The sequence below is a fragment of the Marmota marmota genome, unplaced genomic scaffold (assembly GCF_001458135.2).
Source record: "Marmota marmota marmota unplaced genomic scaffold, marMar, whole genome shotgun sequence".
NCBI lineage: Eukaryota > Metazoa > Chordata > Mammalia > Rodentia > Sciuridae > Marmota > Marmota marmota.
The window spans coordinates 77046795-77069308 of NW_026000026.1; the positions used below are offsets into that span (position 1 = coordinate 77046795).

General features: G+C 34.6%; 1 protein-coding gene across 7 annotated transcripts in view; it reads left to right on the forward strand.

Annotated features, from left to right (window-relative positions):
* Rbm27 (RNA binding motif protein 27) overlaps positions 1–22514 on the forward strand; it is a 79392-nt gene that overhangs the window by 22259 nt on the left and 34619 nt on the right. For 3 of the 7 annotated variants that reach the window (XM_048811739.1, XM_048811740.1, XM_048811742.1), the window contains exons 4-8: positions 3160–3251; positions 3905–4098; positions 4893–5156; positions 7247–7540; positions 10056–10190. In XM_048811739.1, the coding sequence (XP_048667696.1) occupies positions 3160–3251; positions 3905–4098; positions 4893–5156; positions 7247–7540; positions 10056–10190 (979 nt within the window). The remainder of the gene's footprint in view (positions 1–3159; positions 3252–3904; positions 4099–4892; positions 5157–7246; positions 7541–10055; positions 10191–22514) is intronic. The other 4 variants (XM_015485790.2, XM_048811743.1, XM_048811741.1 and 1 more) reach the window with 3 other exon arrangements.

Sequence of the window (22514 nt, forward strand, 5' to 3'; positions counted from 1 at the left end):
CCCCCCCCCCCAAAAAAAAAGAATAATATTATTCTTTTAAATATAATTCCATTATCAATTACATTAAATTTAACATCCATACAATAGTTTTGGATTTAAAATTTTTTTTTTAATATTTATTTTTTAGTTTTCAGCGGACACAACATCTTTGTTTGTATGTGGTGCTAAGGATCGAACCCGGGCCGCACGCATGCCAGGCGAGCGCGCTACCGCTTGAGCTATATCCCCAGCCCTTAAAATTTTTTTTATTGGTACTGGGGATGGAACCCAGTGGCCCTTTACCATTGAGCTATACCCAGTCCTTTTTTGAGACAGGGCCTTGCTAAGTTGCTGAGGGTCTCACTAAGTTGCTGAGGCTGGCCTATAACTTGCAATCCTCTTACCTCCTACCTCAGTCCCTTGAGTCTTTGGGATTACAGGCATGTGCTACCATGCCTGGCTAGATTCACTTTTATTTGTGTACTTATATATTTATTTTTTGGTGCTAGGGATTGAACCCAGAGGTACTTTACTACTGAGCCACATCCCCAAGCCTTTTTAGTTTTTTAATTTTAAGACAGGGTCTCACTCAGTTGCTGAGGACCTCAATAAGTTGCTAAGGCTGGCCTCAAACTCAGGATCCTCCTACTGTAGCCTCCTGAGTCAACTGGGATTATAGGCATGCACCATTACTCCCAGTCTTTATTTGTATTTTTGAAGTAAATCCTGGTTTTTAATTTTTTGTCGGTTCTGGAAACCTAACCCACAACTTCATGCATACCAGGCAAGTATCCTACAACTGAGCCACATTCCCAGTCCAATAAATCTTAATTTTGAAAATTGTGAAAAATGAATATCATCTTCTATATAGAGCTACTCCAGCTAATACTTGATGGCATTTCTTGTTTATAAAATTTAATTTAAATTGAATTAAATTCTAAAATTTAACTTAAATTTTAGAAACAAGAAATGCTTAAAAATAAATTGATGTTTAAATAAATTCAACTGTTATATGATTTCTGACATAAATAATAGTTCACATATTAGTGCCTAAATAAAATAATCTAATGTAATTCTGTTAGCTAATGTCAAGCAGGAATGTTTGAAGCAGCACATATCTTTGGCTAATTATCTCTTTTTCTGGTCTGTGGATGCAGTTACTGTAAGCAGGGTATGAAACAAATTTATGGACTGTCCATCTTAATTGTCTTCCCTGATCCTCAGCTGCATTGTACCATTAGGTATTTTATAATTATACTGTTGATCACAGGAGGAACCAGGTGAAAGAATTGGATCATTGGTACAATTCATCCTGATGCTGAAAAAACAACAAAGGATATATGCCATGATTTATGAAGCAGACCACATTTTTTCCTTTCTTCACCCCTTGTTTTTTCTTAATTGTGTTTTAGAGAAACTCAGTCATTTGTCCTGTGGAGTTTATTTACTGTCTGGGTTTAGCTGATTGTATTCCAATGGAGTAACACATCTTCTATGTTTCTCTTAAATTGTAGAGAGAATGATTTTTAAATACAAAATAGTGATTATATAGTTTTGCTGGTGCCACATCATTGCCATTGTGGCTGTATTTTAGTTGTGTGAATTAAATTGTCATCTCCTGGTCTGTTCACTCACTTTGAGATTTGTTTATAAGTAAGCTTCTGCGTTAGATGTTTAGTTCTTGCAGATGACTTTATGTCACCTTTTTCAAGTGAAGGCTATATTTGTGGTTTGAGAGCAACTTGTTTAAAGATAATAAGATGACTGGTTCTCTTTTTCCTTTGGTACTAGGGATTGAACCTAGGGGTACTTTACCAAGGAGGTATTATCCCCAGTCATTTATTCATATATTTTATTTTTTTAAAAAAAAAATTTTGAGACAGGTCTTGCTAAGTTGTTGAAGGCCTTTGATAAATTGCTGAGGCTGGCTTTGAACTTGTGGTCCTTCTGCCTCAGCCTTCTGAGTTCTGAGATTACAGGTGTGTTCCACCATGCCCAATTGTTCTCTTTTTATTTCTGGTCCCTCTTGATTGTTAGGCTTTAAAAGAAGCCTTAAACTGGGCTTGATGGCACATACCCGCTAATCCTAGCAACTCAGGAGGCTGAGGCAAGAGGATTGCAAGTTTGAATCCAGCCAGGAAAATTTAGCAAGACCCTTTCTCGAAAAGTAAAAAGGGCTGGAAATGTAGCTCAGTATAGTGCCCCTGGATTCTGTCTCTAGTACTGCAAAAATAAGTAGCTAAATAAATAAAGCCTAAATAAAGCCTTAACATTTCCATTATTTTCCAAAACCACTTTTCTATAATTTACTTGAAATAGTGTAGTTTTTTTTTTTTTGTGTGTGTGTGTGTCTGTGTGTGTGGTGCTGAGAATTGAACCCAGGGCCTTGTGCATGCAAGGCAAGCATTCTATCAACTGAGCTATATCCCTAGCCCAATAACTTCTTTTTATAGCATTCATTAAATTAACTGTTTCTGAAACCTTTTCTATTAAATAAATCTAAAGTCCTCTTTATGTGAATATATTTTATAATTAGGAATATAAAAACTATTTTACTTTATGGTGCTTAGTGATTTACTATTTCTATTTCAGTTTAAAGAATGAGTTGCTTGGGGCTGGGGATGTGGCTCAAGCGGTAGCGCACTAGCCTGGCAAGCGTGCGGCCTGGGTTCAATCCTCAGCACCACATACAAACAAAGATATTGTGTCCGCCGGAAACTAAAAAATAAATATTAAAATTCTCTCTCTCTCTCTCTCTTTAAAAAAAATAAAATAAAAAATAAAGGCGTTAACAAAAACAAAGAAGAATGAGTTGCTTGTTTTCATCCTTTATTACCGTTTCATCTCTTAACAATTAATAAAGTGCTTGTTAAAGTAATCTGAGTGTCTTTTCCTATTGCCTAACTTTTTTGGAATTTTTAAAAATATTTTTTAGTTGTAGATGGTCACAATATCTTTATTTACTTGTTTTTTATGTGGTGCTTAGATTAGAATCCAGTGCCTCACGCATGCAAGGCAAGTGATCTACCACTAAGCTACAACCCAGTCCCTGAAAATGTTTTGATTCAGTATTTCAATATGTATATTTGTCCCCTCTTGTGCTAGAAAGGTCATCAAGTGACTTTGTTTTGTAATTTTATATAAGAACTGTTCTTATTTTTAATGAATGTTTTTATATAGGTTTTTCAGGAACCAGCAGAGGAAGAGCGAGATGGCAGAAAAAAGAAATATCCTAGTCCCCAGAAGACTCGTTCAGAATCTAGTGAACGAAGGTTTGTTTGTTTTTAATTAGGAAGACATTGATTTTTTTTAGTTGCTTTATAAGGCATTAAAAGGAGTTTTAAATGTACCAACTCCTCTCTCTAAATACATTAAAAGAAAGAATGTTATTTATCTTTCTGTTTTTGTCTTTGTCTTACTTTCTATTTCTTTTATAAACAATCATTATTATGTTCTTTCCCCAAGAGCTCAGTGGGGTGGAAGCAGTCTCCTTAGAGAGTAATAAAGAAATGTTCCATTTGGTCAGGGGTGCTCAGTATTAAAATTATACATATCATTTTTATATTACAGGTGGTCGTTTGCGTGTGGAATCAAGAACTTATCTCCAAAATACTGGTCTTTATTTAGGAAAACTTGTTTTTGAGCCTTGTTTCTATTTCATTTCTAAATTGCTCCCCCCCTTCTTTCTATACTTTGGGTTCTTCTCTTTTTTTTTTCATTTCACCCCACCCATTTTACTTGTGGTGGGAATATTTTTTTCTTCTTATATGATAGATTAGAAGAATTATGTGATATCGTCTTACACTTTCCTATAAAAACACAAACGTTATGAGTTTGGATGACTTGAGAGTATTTCATATTCTGGATTTGTTGGCAGACTTCAATTTTATAGCCTTTATATGGCTTTTATATCTGTGTATTATAGGACACGTGAGAAAAAAAGAGAAGATGGCAAGTGGAGGGACTATGACCGGTACTATGAACGGAATGAATTATACCGTGAGAAGTATGACTGGAGAAGAGGCAGGAGTAAGAGCCGGAGTAAGAGCCGAGGCCTGAGTCGAAGTAGAAGCCGAAGTAGGGGGCGCAGCAAAGACCGGGATCCAAATAGGAATGTTGGTGAGTAGACAAGAGGTATCCCCCTAAAAGTTTTATTGCTTATGTCATGGGGGTATATGAGAGTCCCTTAAAGCCAAATGTACCTTCAGTATGCCTAAACAATATAAAAACTAGAATTACCTCAAAAAACTGAATATTGATTTTTGTTAGAAAGATAGGGTTCTATTGGGTTGGAATCATAGGCGATTGATTAAAAAGAATTTATTTTTAAGATATCAAAGTACATGTCTAGACTTAAGTAATTTTGTGTAATTTTTAAAATGTCCTTTCATCAACAAAGCTATTACTTGAGGAAGAGGGTTGCCTGCTTTTGGTTTTTGTTGTGTTTTTTGTGAATATAATTGATTTGTATCAATTGCCTAAAGTTTATAAAATTGAAAAGATCCTAATCACTGGTCTCCTAACTTGAATAATTCCTATTAAATATTAGTAGAAACTGACCCTTTTTCGTATTGTTGTTGATGTTGATATTATTATAAAAGATGATGTTTTACAAGTTATAGATCAGACGTGTCACATTATTCATGTTCCAGCTTTTAGAATAAATTAACAAGAGCAGTTTGGAATATAGAAAGATAGCTTAGTAAGTTTACTCCAGTGTTCTCATCTTGCTTATTCTGTAAGAAAATAAGTTGATCTAGCTTTTAGGATAAATTAATAACAAGGGCATTTTGGAATACAGATAGCTTTGTAAGTTTAATGTTCTCATCTTTCCTTTCTGTGAGAAAATAAACAAATTCAGGAACGTAAAATGTGTGATTTCTTTGTTTCTTGTTTTTATTTTGTCTCTAAAGCAGAACACAGGGAAAGATCAAAGTTTAAGAGTGAAAGGAATGACCTGGAGAGTTCTTATGTGCCTGTGTCTGCACCACCTCCAAACTCTTCTGAGCAGTATTCCTCTGGGGCACAATCTATTCCCAGCACTGTTACTGTGATTGCACCTGCTCACCATTCTGAAAACACAACTGAGAGTTGGTCTAATTATTATAACAATCATAGCTCTTCCAATTCTTTTGGTCGAAACCCACCACCAAAGAGGCGATGCAGAGATTATGATGGTAAAAACTGTGACTTTCTTTTATATTGTTTCTGAAAATATTTTAGTAAAACAAATGTTGCCTATATTGCATACTTTTTCATTGTAGCTCAGATTTTTCTTAAAGGGATTAATGAAAGAGTCTCTTTTGGGATATGCTTATATACCTGTTTTATATAGTGCTTTGGCACTTGACAAGAGAATATTTAAATTTGACCCTTTTTTAGTTTTTATTCTTATTGTTACATAAAACGTTGTAAGTATACCATAAAATTTGGTAGATACTAGGAATTTTAATATTTTTGAATATTGTTTGGTGCTGGGAATTTGTTACTAAGCACATTTAGAAATTTGATTTGCTGATTTTCCATTTGAATGAATGCATCAGCATGTGCGTATTTTATTTATTTTTATTATGGAAATAAATATAAATTTGACAAAATATAATTGACTCTGAATATTCATCACCTTGTTCCAACAGTTACCAACTCATTAGCAATCTTGTTTTTATTTAGACCCTATGCACTTCTCCCTCGCTTGTATTATTTTAAGCAAAACAGAAACATCGTAGCATTGTTGTCATCATCAGGTCATTATCATCATCATCATTATTATTTTGAGGTACTGAGGATTGAACTCAGGGCCTTGTGTATACTAAGCAAGTACTCTCTCTACAACAGAGCTCAACCTCCATGCCCTCATTTTCCCTCTATATTGAATGCATGTATTTTTACATTTTATTTATTTTTAATGGGGAATAGAGTGAAATTATTGTTCAGGTGTTAAAAATCTCATTACTCCTGTTTCTGAATCTTCCTTCCCAAGACCAACTTAATGATGTCAGTTTCTTATATATATCTTTCTAAACATGCTCTATGTATATGTATCTTAAACTTAATTTCCCCTACTTTCTTTTTTACATAAATGATAGTATTCTCTTCATACTTTCACATGTATTTTTACTTAGTATTTCTTGACGGTTATCCTGTATTAATACAAAAAGAATTTCTTCAGTATTTCTATAGGCTTCTTATAGCTCTATCTGTACAAAAATATGTTCAACCTATTTCTTATTGATGCATGCTTGTGATGTTTCTAGTATTTTTTTGTTATAAACAGTGCTGTAGTAAATACTAGTATATAGTGCCTACTTTAATATTTTATTTATTTTTGAATATATTTTTATTTCTAATTGGCAGTAATTATACACATTTATGGGGTAAAATGAGATTTCAGTTTATGTATATAGAATGGAATGGTCAGATCAGGATAATTGGTGTGTTTATCACTTTAACATTTATTCTTTGTGCTGAGAGCATTCAAAATCCTGTCTACTAGCTTTTTTTTTTTTATTAGCTACATCTACTAGCTATTTTGAAGCATTCAATTATTTGTTGTAAATCACAGATATCTTGTGTTGTACATTAAAAGTTATTTCTCCTATCTAGTTGAATATTGTAAACCAAAAATTCAGTTTGCAAATACAGAAAGAATGGTCACTTTAGAATAACATTATGAAGATAGATTATTGAAATTAAGTCATCTAGTTCAATACATTTATCCTCTTTCCTCCACAAGCTTTCTCTAAATTGATATTTGTTTAAAATATCTGAGTTTTGCCTGTTTTGGTGTCGCATACCTGTAATCCCAGTCACTCTCGAGGCTGAGGCAAGAGGATTGCAAATTTGATGCCAGCTTCAGCAACTTAGCGAGACTCTTAGCAACTCAGCAAGACTGTTTTTCATTAAATAAAAATGAGCTAGAGTTGTGACTTAGTGGTAAAGTACCCCTGGGTTCAATTTCCAGTACCAAAAAATACCTTGAGTTTTTATTATAAAAACTTAATAGCAAATGGTTTAATCTCATTGCACTTAGTAGCTTATTCTTCCCTGTTATTTGTTATCTCAACAAGTCAGTCTTATAGTATAAAAAGAAGAGAATACACCTTTTTCTGCTTCAAGGACATATGATGATTAGTAGAATGACACCAAGGAGACTTTAAGACTCCTTAGAGAAAAGCTTCTTAAATCAGAATGGTGGATTTTTCAGGGATTTGTTTTATTTTCTGATCTGTAAGTAGGTCATAATAAGATTCTTTTTTTATTCTTACAGAAAGAGGATTTTGTGTACTGGGGGACCTTTGTCAGTTTGATCATGGAAATGATCCTCTAGTTGTTGATGAAGTTGCTCTGCCAAGTATGATTCCTTTCCCACCCCCTCCTCCTGGGCTTCCTCCTCCACCACCTCCTGGAATGTTAATGCCTCCAATGCCAGGGCCAGGCCCAGGGCCAGGCCCAGGCCCAGGCCCTGGTCCAGGCCCAGGCCCAGGCCCTGGCCATAGTATGAGACTTCCTGTTCCACAAGGACATGGTCAACCTCCACCTTCTGTTGTGCTTCCCATACCAAGTAAGTACATGCTAGTTGAATCCTTTTTTTTTGATGGTGAATTCTATTCAGAAGAACTTCCTCCTTTTGGTAAAATTGACACTGTTTAAACTGTTTGAAAAATAAAGTAATGATAGAATTTGGAATATATTCCCATAATTAAGATGCCATTGCTTCCTTTTTGCCATCCATTGTTGCATGGAATTATTTGTCGTACCTTAGCAATGTAAATTTTGCTTATGGTAGCCTATCATATAGTGACTTATGGTCAGAATTTTGTTAGTTGATAGCAAGAGAGAGAACATGCTAGTAATTTAATGAAATTTTCCAGTCTTCAAAGCAAACCTCTTCAAGAATATTCAAATGACATTTTAACAGTTTTTATCGAAATTTTCAGACATACATGCGGTAGAAGACAAATATAGACCCTACATGTACGTACCATCATCCAGCCTCAGTGATTATCAGTATTTAGGTGCGCCACCCCCCATCCCCCAGCTTTTTGGGTTGGTGGGTTTTTGCTCAAGTAAATTCCAAATGTCAAATCATTTTACTAATTTGTATTTCTGTGTGGAATTCCTTAATAATAAAAGAAGATTTTATTTGTTTTTGATATTAGAGATTGAGCCCAGGGGCACTTAACCACTGAGCCACATCCCTGGCACTTTTTTTTTTTTTTCTAGTAGATGGACCTAATGCCTTTATTTATTTATTTTCTATGTGGTGCTGAGATTTAAACCCTGTTCCTCATATGTGCTAGGCAAGCACTCTAACATTGAGACACAATTCCAGCCCAATTCCTGGCACTTTTTAAATTTTATTTTGAGACAGGGTCTCACTGAATTGTTTAGGGTCTTGCTAAATTGCTGAGTCTGGCCTTGAACTTGCTATCCTCCTGCCTCAGCCCCTGAGTCGCTGAAATTACAGGAGTGCCACTACACTAAACAAAGGCTATTTTTGTTTTTGTTGCTTTTTAAGAAAAAAAATCAATATGTGAGTAAGAAATTTTTCCCAGCACCACACACACAAAAAGAAACATGTTTAAAAATGGTCTTTTAAATAACATTTCATGTATGTATGATATGTCAAAATACATTCTACTGTCATGTATAACTAAAAAGAACAAATAAAAAAATAAAAAAACATTATTAACAATTACTAGTATAGTAGAAACAGAGTTAGACTGTAAGATGTAATTGACAGAATGATGGCATGAATTATTTACATATATACAAAAGTATGAGAAACATTTACTTGAGGAAATTTTAACATAAGACTGGCAAATTATTTAAAAAATTATTGCCATTTAACTTATTAAAGCTGTACTTTTATAAATTTTCTTTTTTTAAAACATTTTATTTTGGGACCTGAGATTTAACTCAGTGGTATAGCTTTTACCTGGCATATGTGAGGTCCTGGATTAATTCCCGAGCAACACACCCAAATACACACAACATTTTATTTTGAAATAATTGTAGATTCACAGGAAGTTGCCAAAATAGTTTAGCATGATCCTGTGTATAAATTTTATCTGCAATATAATACTGTAGAGAACACTTCAGAGTTGGTAACTGGTGGCAGAAATTTGGTCAGTACAAACGTGGTTTTTCTAACTTGGCATTTGTGAATTTTTAATATTGTCACACAGTTTAATAGTAAAATTGAAGCTGAGATTTTATTCTCCAGATAATGAAATATTCTTTATATGTAAAAATTCTAATATTAGGGGGCTGGGGATGTGGCTCAAGCGGTAGCGCGCTCGCCTGGCATGCATGCGGCCCAGGTTTGATCCTCAGCACCACATACAAAGATGTTGTGTCCGCCAATAACTAAAATATAAATATTAAAATTCTTTCTCTGTCTGTCTCTCTCTCTGTCTCTCTCTTTAAAAAAAAGAAATTAAAAAAGTCTAATATTAAAAGATGTTATCTCAATATAGGAACATATTGGTATAAAATTTAAACCCAAGAGTGTCATTTCCTCCAGTATTTTGCTATGAAAAATTTCAAGCCAACAGTTGAAAGCAATCTACTGTCACCCCAGAAAATTTCCTCAAGTTCCTTTCCAGTCATTCAAGGCAACCAGTTTTGTTCACCCTTGATTAGTTTTGCCTGTCCTGAAAAAGAATGTCATTTTAATTAATTATACAGCAGTGTTTAAACCTGCATATCTGAAATTCATTAATTCTATTCATAGCCCAATTAGGTCTTTTTTTTTTTTCTTTTTTCTTTTTTTGCATCTGAGATTGAACCCACGGTCACTTTACCACTCAGTCATATCCCCAACCCTTTTTCTATTTTTTATTTTGAGACAGGGTCTTACTGAGTTGCTTAAGGCCTTGCTAAGTTTCTGAGGCTGGCTTTGAACTGGAGATCCTCTTGTGTCAGCCTCCTGAGTAGCTGGGATTATAAGCATGTGCCATCACGCCCAGCCCAATTAGAGCTTTAAAGGGTGAACATGTAAGTTAATGCTAGTATAGTGAGCATTTTTATTAGGAAACATTAATACTCTGCCTCTCATTTTTTGTAATCTGTAGGACCACCCATATCACAGTCAAGCTTGATAAACAGTCGTGACCAGCCTGGGACAAGTGCAGTGCCCAATCTTGCACCAGTGGGAGCAAGGCTACCTCCTCCCTTACCCCAGAACCTCCTTTATACAGTATCAGAACGTAAGTAAACATTTGACTTAAAATTGTTGAGTTTTGTCCCATCAGTATAACTCTTTTATAAAATTAATTTCTATTTTTATGGACTATGAATTACAAAAATTATATCCACAAAGCAGTTTACTGTGTGATTATGCTAGATAGCCATAATTTAAAAAATTATTTTATTTCTTCTTATTTGTTATCTATGACAGCAGAATGTAATTCAATTCATATTTTACAAATAGAGCACAGTTTTTCACATCTCTGGTTGTACACAAAGTAGAGTCACACCATTTGTGTTTTCATACATGTACTTAGGGTAATGATGTCTGTCTCATTCCACCTTCTTTCCTACCCTCAATGTATAACCATATTTTATTTTATTTATTTTTTTGGTGATCTGGGAGATAAAGGCAAGTTCTTCTGTTTTGGAGAAGTCTCCCCTATAAAGTAGCAACATTTTAGTCTCTATATTTAAATAATTTAAATTATTGCTACAACCTCCTTAACATCATTACATTTCGTTTCAAATCCCCTGTCCCCACCCATACCACATTCTTTTTAGATGGTTCCTTTTTTTTTTTTTTAAATATATTTTTAGTTGCCAATGGACATTTAGTTTACTTATGTATATGTGGTGCTGAGAATTGAACCCAGTGCCTCACACATGGTAGGAAAGCGCTCTACCATTGAGGTATAACCCAGCCAACAAGTGGTTCTTTTTTTTTTTTTCAATATTTATTGTTTAGTTGTAGAGGGACATAATATCTTTATTTTATTTATTTATTTTTATTTGGTGCTGAGGATTGAACCCAGGGCCTTGCACGTGCCAGGCAAGTACTCTACTGCTGAGCCACAATCCCAGTACCCCCAGATGGTTCTTAATGAGTTTCCTTCTGGAACCATCAATGAATCTCTCTGTGGCTTATATCCAGAATCTATTCCTCTCCTTCTTGGTAATCTGTTTTCATTCTTTTCCAACATGGTGTCTTTTCTGATCAGGCCAATTATATCCCCTCTTTCTGCTGTCATGACTCAACTTTCTTTTTCACCCCTAATTATGTGCTTGTTATATAACTCTTTAAAAACTCAAATTTTCTAAGTACTGGAACATTGTTGCTCTGCTTTAAACTCCTATGTTACCAAAAAGCATTTATTTTATAATTTGACATATGTGTAGGCCTGTTTGATTTTTGTTGTATGTAAATCGTACATTCAGGTGAGCCTCCTTAGAACAGAATCTATATCTGACATTTAAGTAATTTTTCTTCCTGTTTCATGTTCAGTATCTCTGATTACTGTAGTGTCTTTTAGTGTTTGTTCTATTGCTGCTCTCATTTTTTAATTATGGGAAATCTCAAATATAAAAATAAAGAAGATAGTATAGTGAACTTGTAGGTGCCAAGATAATGAAGTCCTGTGTATCCATCACCCAGCTTCAGTAGTTATCAGCTCATAGCTAATTCTCTTTCATCTATTTCCACCTGATTGGCCCTTATTATTATTTCTGAATGCCTTTTGGACTTGTAAATAGGAAAAAACATTATTTATCCCAGTCTATTGCAAATGGCATATTTTTGTATTGGATGGCAAATTTTTATATTGTTAAATTTAGTTTTGTGACTCATGAGATAAAGATTCCATTTGGTTTTAATTTTTTAAAATCTGGCAGTTCTGAATATTTCACTGATATAATTTGATATTCATTAATTCAGCAAATATTTATTGAGTACTTATTATGTGCCGGTGCTTATTATTCTAGATACTAGAGATCCAAGATGAATATGATAGAAGACCTCATGTTGCTTGATGTCCACTTTTTTCTTTTCTCTAAAAGGAAGAATATTCTGTGATGTAGCAGTAAAGGCCTTTTAGAACAGAAATTGCAAACGTTCATTTTTCAGAGACTGATAATATGTAAGCAAATTGGGGGGACAAATACACTTATCAGCTTCTTATTTTGCTAGAATAAGGCCTATATAAGAAAATATGTAGTATTTAAATTTTAAAAATAGTTTTACATCAAAAAAGACAATATCAGAGTAAAGGACCATTATTTAATATTTATTTTTATGAAATATTTACTACATTTTTCTGTTTTTTTGTTTCAAGACCAATAAAAGGCAGTAACTTTCCATTGGCATTTGTGCTTGACTGCTTTAGAAGGTAGTCTTTTTTTTTTTTAAATAAGTATTTTTGTTTCATTTATTTATTTTTGTATGTGGTGCTGAGGATCGAACCCAGTGCCTCACACATGTGAGACAAGCGCTCAACCACTGAGCTACAACCCCAGCCCAAGAAGGTAGTCTCGTATGCTTATGAAGATTTTTAATTAGATGACAACTGATTATTTTTAAAGTTGTGTTATTAACATTCATTGTGGACATTTCAGAATTTTGCTATGCAAACAAATTTGAGGTTTTTCTTCCATTCTTAAAAGCCTAAAATTTATAGAGAAATTTGAAAACTTTTCTTCTTGTGGTACTGGGGCCATGCCATTCATTGGTAGGCAAGTACTCTACTGCTGAGTTACATCTTCAACCCTTTTTAGTTTTTTGTACTGGGGATTGAAACCAGAAATGCTTTACCACTGAGCTACATCCCTAGTCATTCATATATATGTGTGTGTGTGTGTGTGTGTGTGTGTGTGTGTGTGTGTGTGTATTTTAGTGGTAGTTGGGCACAATACTTTTGTTTTTTTATTTGTTTTTATGTGGTGCTGAGAATTGAACCCAGCGCCTCACACGTGCTAGGCAAGCTCTCTACCGCTGAGCCACAACCCCAGCTCCATCCCTAGTCCTTTTTATTTTTTATTTTGAGATAGGGTTTTCCTATGTTGTGGAGTCTTAACCTTAAACTTGAAATTCTCCTGCCTCATCCTCCAGAGTCATTGATAATACAGGAGTGCACCACTACACCCAACCAAGAAGTAAGTTTTTTAAGAAGTAAACAGGACTGGAAATGTAGCTCACTGATAGAACACTTGCCTAGCAAGCACAAGGCCCTGTGTTCAATCCCAGCATTGCAAAAACAGACAAAAAAGCAAACTAGCATAAAAATCAGAAGCCAGTTACATCCGGGCATGGTGGTAAGAGAGAGGATAAGGCAGGAGGATCACAAATTCAAAATCAGCAATTTAGCAAGGCCTTAAGCAACTTAGTGAGATCCTGTCTTAAATAAAAAGGTCTGGGAATGTGGCTCAGTGGTTAAACACCCCTAGATTCAATCTCCAGTACCAGAAAGAAAAAGAGAAAAGCCAATTACAGTATATTTTGCCATTAGACAGAGTTCCTGAGAAGCACAGGTCACAAAGAAATGTATTTTGGTTGAATGCAGTGGTACATACCAGTAATCCCAGTGATTCACAACTTTGGTCAGGAGGATCAAAATTTGACTAGCCTCAGCAGCAACTTAATGACACCTTGAACAATTCAGTACGACCTTGTTTCAAAATAAAAAGGACTGGGAATGTAGTGCAATGGTAAAATGACCCCGGGTTCAATTAATCCCCAGTTCCAAATATATGTATATAAAGAAATGAATTCTGTAAAATACAAAACATTTATTTAAACTTTTTTTTGTTTCAATTAGTTATACATGACAGTAGAATGCATTTATGCACTTTGATATATCTTACATAGATATATCTTACATACATTTCTTCCCTCTACTTAATGTAAGGTAACACTATTCTTCCCTAGTGCTCCCTATTGTGAATTAGCATCCGCATATTAGAGAAAACATTCAGCCTTTGGTTTTGTGGGATTGGCTTATTATGATATTCTCCAACTCGAACCATTTCCTGGCAAATTCCATAATTTTACTCTTCTTTAAAGCTGAGTAATATTCTACTGAGTATATATACCACATTTTCTTTATCCATTCACCTATTAAGGGACACCTAGGTTGGTTCCATAGTCTAGCTGTTGTGAGTAAAGCATTTACTTAAGCTGTAATTATCACTTGTTTTGGAAGAGGACTATTGAATCTTAAAAGCATAAGAATAGGGGCTGGGAGCTGGGGCTGTAGCTCAGTGGTAGAGCACTTGCCTAGCATGTGTGAGGCACTGGGTTCAATCTTCAGCACCATATAAAAATAAATAAATAAAATAAAGGTATTGTATCCATCTACAACTAAAAAAAAAAAAAAACTAGTTCTCTAGTATAATTCTGCAACCTGTACACACAGAAAAATGAAAAATTATATCCCATCTGATTCAAATGTACGATATGTCAAGATCATTGTACTGTCATGTGTAACTAATTAAAACAAATAAAAATATGGAAAAAATTAGTCTATTATAAAACTGGATATATGTGATTCCTGCTCATGCTATTCAGAAGTTAATATCAAATTGGTTATGATTTAGAAAAGACTGAAATTTGTTGTTTTTATTGAGTTAAAATGGCATCATATGAAAATGACTTGAGATGTAGTTGGAATTTTTTGAAAAGACTACAACACCGCACACATTTAAGTCAACTCTTTCCACTGAAGTATTTTTAAACATTTTACCCAGCTTTAACATCGCCAGCCCAGTGTAAACTGTCCCCTTCAACTCCAGGTCCTGGGAATTGAGCCTCTCGCATGCTAAGCAAGGACTCAACTACTTAGCTCCAGCCCCTACAAGACTTTCTTTTTTTTATGGTGTTGGGGACTGAATCCAGGGCCTTGTGCATGGGAGGCAAGTACTCTACCAACTGAGCTATATCCCTAACCCCCTACAAGACCTTTTTTTAATTTGAAAAAGCTTTTTTTTTGTTTTGGTGGGGCCATAGACTCTCTCTTTTTTCCTCTGCATTCTTTATTGGTGCATTATAGTTGTACACACTGATGGGATTTGTTGTTATATATTTTTAAATGCACACACAATAGAATAATATAATTTTGCTAATATCACTTCCTAGCACTTTCTCCTCCCTCTCCATCTTCCACTCCTTGGTCCCTTTCCTCTGCTGATATCTGTGAGATCACCCCATCTTTTTCTTTTCTTTTTTCCTTTTTAGCTTTGACACATGAGAGAAAACATGCAACCCTTGACCTTCTGAGTTTGACTTATTTCACTTAACATAATGATCTCTAGTTTCATCCATATCTAGCAACTGACATACTTTCCTTTGTCATTTGATTTTTGTTGTATGTAAATTGTACATTCAGCTGAGCCTCCTTAGAACAAAATCTATATGACATTTAAGTAATTTTCCTTCTTGTTTCATGTTCAGTATCTCTTGATTACTGAATAAAACTTCATTGTGTATACATACTACATTTTCTTTATCCATTCATCCATTGGTGGACATCTAGACTTATTCTATATTTTGGTTGTTGTGAATTGTGCTTTTATAAACATGGGTAAGCATGTATTGCTATAGTATGATGATTTTTAATTTTTTTTTTTTTTTTAGAGAGAGAATTTTAATATTTATTTTTTAGTTTTCAGCGGACACAACATCTTTGTATGTGGTGCTGAGGATCAAACCTGGGCTGCACGCATGCCAGGCGAGCGTGCTACCGCTTGAGCCACATCCCCAGCCCCATGATTTTTAATTCTTTAGGATAAATACCAAGGAGGGTACAGCTGGGTCATATGGTGGTTCCATGCCTGGTGTTTGGAGGAACCTCCATACACTGATTTTCATAGGGGTTGCACTAATTTATAAAAAGTGTTATTTTTTTTTCCACATCCTCTCCAGCATTTATTATTATTTGTATTTTTTTGAGAGCTAAAAGATTTAATTCTATATTAATATACATATATTTGCAACCATAAATTTAGGTAAGATGTAAGTCCAGTTCTTTATTTTGTTATAAGCAATTATATTGAGACTATTGCAAATTGATAACATTTAGCAAATATTAGGAAAAGAATCTACTACCTCAAAGATAAAAGGCAAAGACCTTGGGTGGTCCCTCTGGTCACCAGTCCATTTCCACTCAGGCACACTCTTCCCAAATTGTCTGATCCGATGATGTTGGCCTGCTGTACACATCCATGATGGTCAATCAGCCCAGCTGTTCCCCCCATTTATTTATTTATTTTAATTAGGTATCTATGACAGCAAAATGCATTTTGATTCATTGTACACAATTGCAGCTCAACTTTTCATTTTTCTGATTGTACTATTTGTATTCTTGATGACTACCATTCTGGCTGGTGTGAGAGTTCTTTATATATTGTAAATATTAATTCTCTGTCAAAAGAGTAGCTGGGAAAGATTTTCTCCCATTCTGTAGGTTCTCTCTTTCCATTCTTAATTGTTTTGTTTGCTGTGCAGATGCTTTTTAATTTAATGCCACCTAATTTAATATTAACTCACAGGACCATTTTTTTTTTAAAAAGTATGTTTTTATTTTTTTGTTTTACATTTTATTTGCTTCTTCTGCTTCTTTGAAAAAGATATAGTGGAAATATAACTGCCAAGATTATTGTACTGGAGGTGCAAAAAAGTAATAGTAGTATATAATGTCCTGGATTCTAACAATTGCATTTTAAACCTTGTATATTATTTTAAGTTTTTTTCTCCTTGTGTTTTACTTTGATTCATGTTGTGTTAGTTGTTACAATGCCCGTTTTCAACATACAGATATTCATCCAAAGAAATACATGCCATTTGTGTCCTTTAAACTTTAGTTCCTTCCTTTTTTTTTTTTTTTTTGGATACAATACCTTTATTTTATTTATTTATTTTTATGTGGTGCTGAGGATCGAACCCGGTGCCTCACACATCCTCGGCAAGCACTGAGCCATAATTCCAGCCCCTTTAGTTCCTTCTTTAGGTGACTATTTTATTAGAGTTTCTACTGTGTAGCAGGCAGCAGTTTGGTCCTGGAACTTCTAAAGTATACCAAGACCTTGTAGTCTTTTAGAGACAGCACATAATAAATATGGCTGAACCACAGAAGGTGTGGCTTTTTATTTTTTCTCTATTTGAGCTTTTAGGTTAAGACCAACCCTATGTTTGTTTACCTGAGAATATTCTAAATTATTAAATTTATTCTAAATATCCTTTAGAATATTTAGTTAGGAAAAATTTAAAAATCAACTGAAATTTCAGTTTGAGTAAAGACTCTTCAACTAACTAGAGTTAATGTTAAGAATGTGTTAATTTTTTTTTCAATTTTTCTGATTTCTTTAAGAATGTGTTAATGTGTTTCTGATTTCTTTAAGAATGCTATCAGGCATGTTAAGAAATATGAACTTAAGAGGGGCAAACGAACTTGAGGTATTTGTAGCTTGGAACTATCCCATTACTCTGCACACTGAGCAAACCTAATTGAAAGAGTGTAAATTCTGACTAGCTTATCTTTACCATTATTGTAACCTATTGAATATTTTAAAAACTCACAAAAGATTTCAAATATATGCAAAAGGAAAACAAATAATGTTGTGAATCTTGTTCTTATTTCTGGTTTCAATAGTTATCAACAGATATATACTTAAACTTGTTTTGTCTGTAACCCATCTGTAACTTGAACAAATCCCTAACATAGCATTTTACCTTTGTAAACTTAGGTATCTTTAAAACATAAGGATTAAATAAGAATAATAAAACAAAATCACTATACTGTAACACTCCCCTCACAATTGATAAGTTTATTTTGTCAAATATTCAGTTAGTGTTCATATTTCTCAGTTGTGTCATTAATGTCCATTTACAACTGGTTCATTTGAAGCTGGACCCAAACAAGATTACACATTATAGTTTATAGGTTTCTTAAAATCTGTAATGATTTCCCTTGCCCCCCCCCCCCAACTGCCCCCACTGACATTTATTTGTTGAGGAAACAGATCATTTCTCCTAGAGAATTTTCTCACAATCTAGCCTTGTCAGCTTGTATCCTCTGGTATCATTTAACACATAATTCTACCCCTGTATTTTCTGTAAATTATAAGTTGATTAATAAGATTCATACTTATTTTCTTTTTCTTCTTTTTTGGAAGAACGTTTTGTAGATGGGGTTATGTACTTCCTGCTGTAGAACATCATTATGTTCATGTCTGGTATTTCCTTTCTGTGTTATAATATTGATCAGTGCACCCAGATTTTTTTCATCCTGATCAATTCATTTTGAAAATTTGCTCATAGTTTTAATAGCCAGTTTTTTTTGCATCTATTCAACATATTTAGGCATTTGTTTTGTTTGAGGAACATTTTATGGTTTTTCTTACATAAATCATTCATGTTTTATAAATGCATTCCCCGTATATTATTTATTTTATTTTTTAAAAATTTTTACTTATTTAGTCATACATGACAGTAGAATGCATTTTGATATATAATACATACATGGAATGTACATACATCAATCATATTGTCTATTCTATTCTGCTGCCCTTCCTATCCTCCCTATTCCTCCCCTCCTCTCCCATCCTTTCTCTCTATCCAATCTAATGTGACACATTTTTTTTCCCCTTTTTCTCATTACAACATATGTATTCTGTATAACAATGAGGTTCTCCTTCCATCTTCTGTGCAACTCCCCTCTCCCTCTTTTTCCCTCCCACCTCTCTTCCCTATTTAGTGGTAGTCTTCTCATGCTCTTCCTCCCTATCCCATTTTGAGTCACCCCCCTTATATTAGAGAAGACATTCGGCATTTGTTTTTTAGGGATTGGCTAACTTCACTTAGCATAATCTGCTCTAATGCCATCCATTTGCCTGCAAATGCCATGATTTCATTATTTTTTAGTGCTGAGTAATATTCCATTGTGTATAAATGCCACATTTTTTAAATCCATTCATCTATTGAAGGGCATCTAGGTTGGTTCCACATTCTAGCTATTGTGAATTGTGCTGTTGTAAACATTGATGTGGCTGTGTCCCTGTAGTATGCTCTTCTTAGGTCTTTTGGGTATAGTCCGAGAAGGGGAATAGCTAGGTCAAATGGTGGTTCCATTCCCAGCTTTCCAAGGAATCTCCATACTGCTTTCCAAATTGGCTGCACCAATTTGCAGTCCCACCAGCAATGTATGAGTGTACCTTCCCCCACCCCATCCTCGCCAGCACTTATTGTTGTTTGACTTCATACTGGCTACCATTCTTATTGGAGTGAGATGGTATCTTAGAGTAGTTTTAATTTGCATTTCTCTGCTAGAGATGGTGAGCATTTTTTCATGTATTTGTTGATTGATTGTATTTCCTATTCGGAGAAGTTTCTGTTCAAGTCCTTGGCCCATTTGTTGATTGGGTTATTTGCTTTTTTTGTTGTTTAACTTTTTGAGTTCTTTGTATACTCTAGAGATTAGAGCTCTATCTGATGTTTGAGGGGTAAAAATTTGTTTCCAGGATGTAGGCTCCCTATTCAGCTCGCATATTATATTATTTCTCTTGCTGAGAAAAAAACTTTTTAGTTTGAATTCATCCCATTTGTTGATTCTTAGTTTTAACTCTTGTGCTATAGGTGTCTTATTAAGAAATTTGGGGCCTGCCCCCACGTGATGAAGATTAGGACCAACTTTATCTTCTATTAGACGAAGAGTCTCTGGTCTGATTCCTAGCTCCTTGATCCATTTTGAGTTGACTTTTGTGCATGGTGAGAGAAAGGGATTCAATTTCATTTTGTTGCATATGGATTTCCAGTTCTCCCAGCACCATTTGTTGAAGATGCTATCCTTTCTCCATTGCATGGTTTTAGCACTTTTGTCTAATATAAGGTAGTTGTAATTTTATGGATTTGTCTCTGTGTCCTCTATTTTGTACCATTGGTCTACCAGCCTGTTTTGGTGCCAGTTTTAATAGCCAGTTTTGATGATGTATGGATCTCTGTTTCATGTGATACTCTAATTCTGCAGTTTCTTTTTCATTATTTCTATAATTCTATAAAGTAAAACTTGGCAGTATTAAACCTTTGGTTATCCTGAAATTCAGTTTTACAAGAAAGACAGAAAAATATGCTTGTTTTCTTTTATTTCAGTTTTCAGAGTGATGAGTTGATTTTCTGTGTATTCCAAAAGGGCTGCCTGTATTTTTTTAAGTATCATTATGGCCGGGCATGGTGGCTCATGCTTGTAATCCCAGCGACTCAGGAGGCTGAGGCAGGAGGATCACGCATTCAAAGCCAGCCTCAGCAACAGCGAGGTGCTAAGCAACTCAGTGAGACCCTGTCTCTAAATAAAATACAAAAGAGGGCTTGGGGATGTGGCTCAGTGGTCGAGTGCCCCTGAGTTCAATTCCCGGTCCCCCTCCCCCCCAAAAAAATATTTAAAAATGTATCATTATGAACTCATATATTTTTATTATATTTGATAATGTTCTACTCCATTACAGTCCTTTTTTTAACAAAATATTTTTTAGTTGTTGATGAACCTTTATTTTTTATATATATTTATTTGTGGTGCTGAGGATCAAACCCAGTGCCCCGCACATGCTGGGCAAGCACTCCGCCACTGAGCCACAACCCCAGCCCCCATTACAGTCCTTTTTGATGTTCAGATTTTCTCATCTTTGACCTGTTGTATCATTTCCTATTGACTCCTGCTGGATTTTTATTTATTTTCCATGCACTAGTCTTTGGTAAATGTCTTTTGGAAGGATAAGTTATACCATGGCGTAGCAAACTCATCTTAAATATTTTCTGCCCAGACCTAGAATCAGCCCTTTGTCTAAAGAACATTTTTTTTAATATTTTATTTTTTCGTTGTATTTGGACACAATACCTTTATTTATTTTTATGTGGTGCTAAGGATCGAACCCAGGGTCTCGCACGTGCTAGGCGAGCGCTCTACTGCTGAGCCACATCGCCAGCCCAAGAACATTTTCTTTTAAAAGTACTATTTAGGGACCTTAACAGATGTTAAGAAAAATCAGATTTTATTTGAATAACAACAGTCTTTCTGAAGTATTTGAATAGCGTGTTGTCAATGGTTTTTAAAACACTGTACAAACTAGCCTTTTACTTTTCAGTTTTCTTTGGCTTAGTTATTGCTAATTAGATATACTTGATCTATTTTATGGTGCATCAGAAATTTTATTTGGGGATTGAACCTAGGGGTGTTGTAACCAATGTGCCCCATCCCCAGTTTTAAGCAGTTAGTTCATGCTTAAAACTATTTTTAGATCATTGAAGATAATGTTGAATCATGTATACAGTACAATGATTAACTGATCCTTTTTGAATAGAAATTTTGAGAGGATTGGTGTTAAGTGCCCAGTTATGTTGTCTGCTATATTATATGGTTTCTCACCTCTGTTTCTTCATATATTAGGAAGAGAAGAGTAATAAAGTTTTGCTTTATAGCCTCTCCTGTTGAGGTGTATTAAAGATCTTCAGGAGCTGGACATGGTGGTACACATCGGTAATCTCAGCATCTAGGGAGGCTAAGGCAGGAGGATTGCAAATTCAAAGCCTACCTCAGCAGCTTAGCAAGACCCACTCAGCTTGAAGTAAAACTTAAAGAAGGACTGGGGATGTAGCTTAGAGCTCAAATGCTCCTGGGTTCAATTCCCAGTACCACATACAAATACACACTCACCCATATACACACATGTCCTAAATTCACTTTAATTTGGTTCGTGTATTATAGAGAATGTCTGACTTTGGATATAATACGCTGATTAAACTTTATAAATTTGTATGTCTCATGTGGAGTTGTCAGTTAATAATATGCTTTGTTTTTTTCCTTTTTTCTTTTGGTGGTATTGGGGATTTAACTCAGGGAGCAAGTTCTGGGGATGTAGCTATTGAGCTACATCCCCAGCCCAAGATACTATTAAACAGCCAAAGGAAAGTTTGCTTTTTGATATATTTTTTCTCTCTTTTTAAAATTGTGCTAGAGATTAAATCCAGGACCTTACCCATATGATTATTCTTTTTCTAATCTTGTTCTTCAGAATTTGACTTCATTGTGGCTATATTGTTGTATATTTTATACACACACACACACACACACACACGCATGCTGTCTTTAAAAACATGATTCATAGTATCTGGGATAATTTCATATGTCCAATGCTTGTCTGTGTATCAAGGTTTTTGTCTTTGTTCTGTTATTGACTTACCCATGGGGAATAACAAATTATTGCTCTCTTTGAACATTTCTTATTCTTTGTGAGGTTATGCTTTTGGTAGTAGTCCATTATTATCTTTTCTTTTCTCAGGAGAGTATTTTTTGTGCAAACCTAAAATATGTGGTTTTGAGGCCAGTGTATGTCGGATAGCCATCAATTGCATATCTCTGGATACAAAATGCTATGTGAATAATAGCTCAGGACTCCTTTGGTAACTTGACATGGTTGGTTGGTTGGTTGGCTTTGGGTATAATGAACACATAGTTGTTCCATTTAAGATTCTAAAAGATGGAGATTATGTAATTGTACTACCTAGTTCTTATTGTGTTTATACCTGA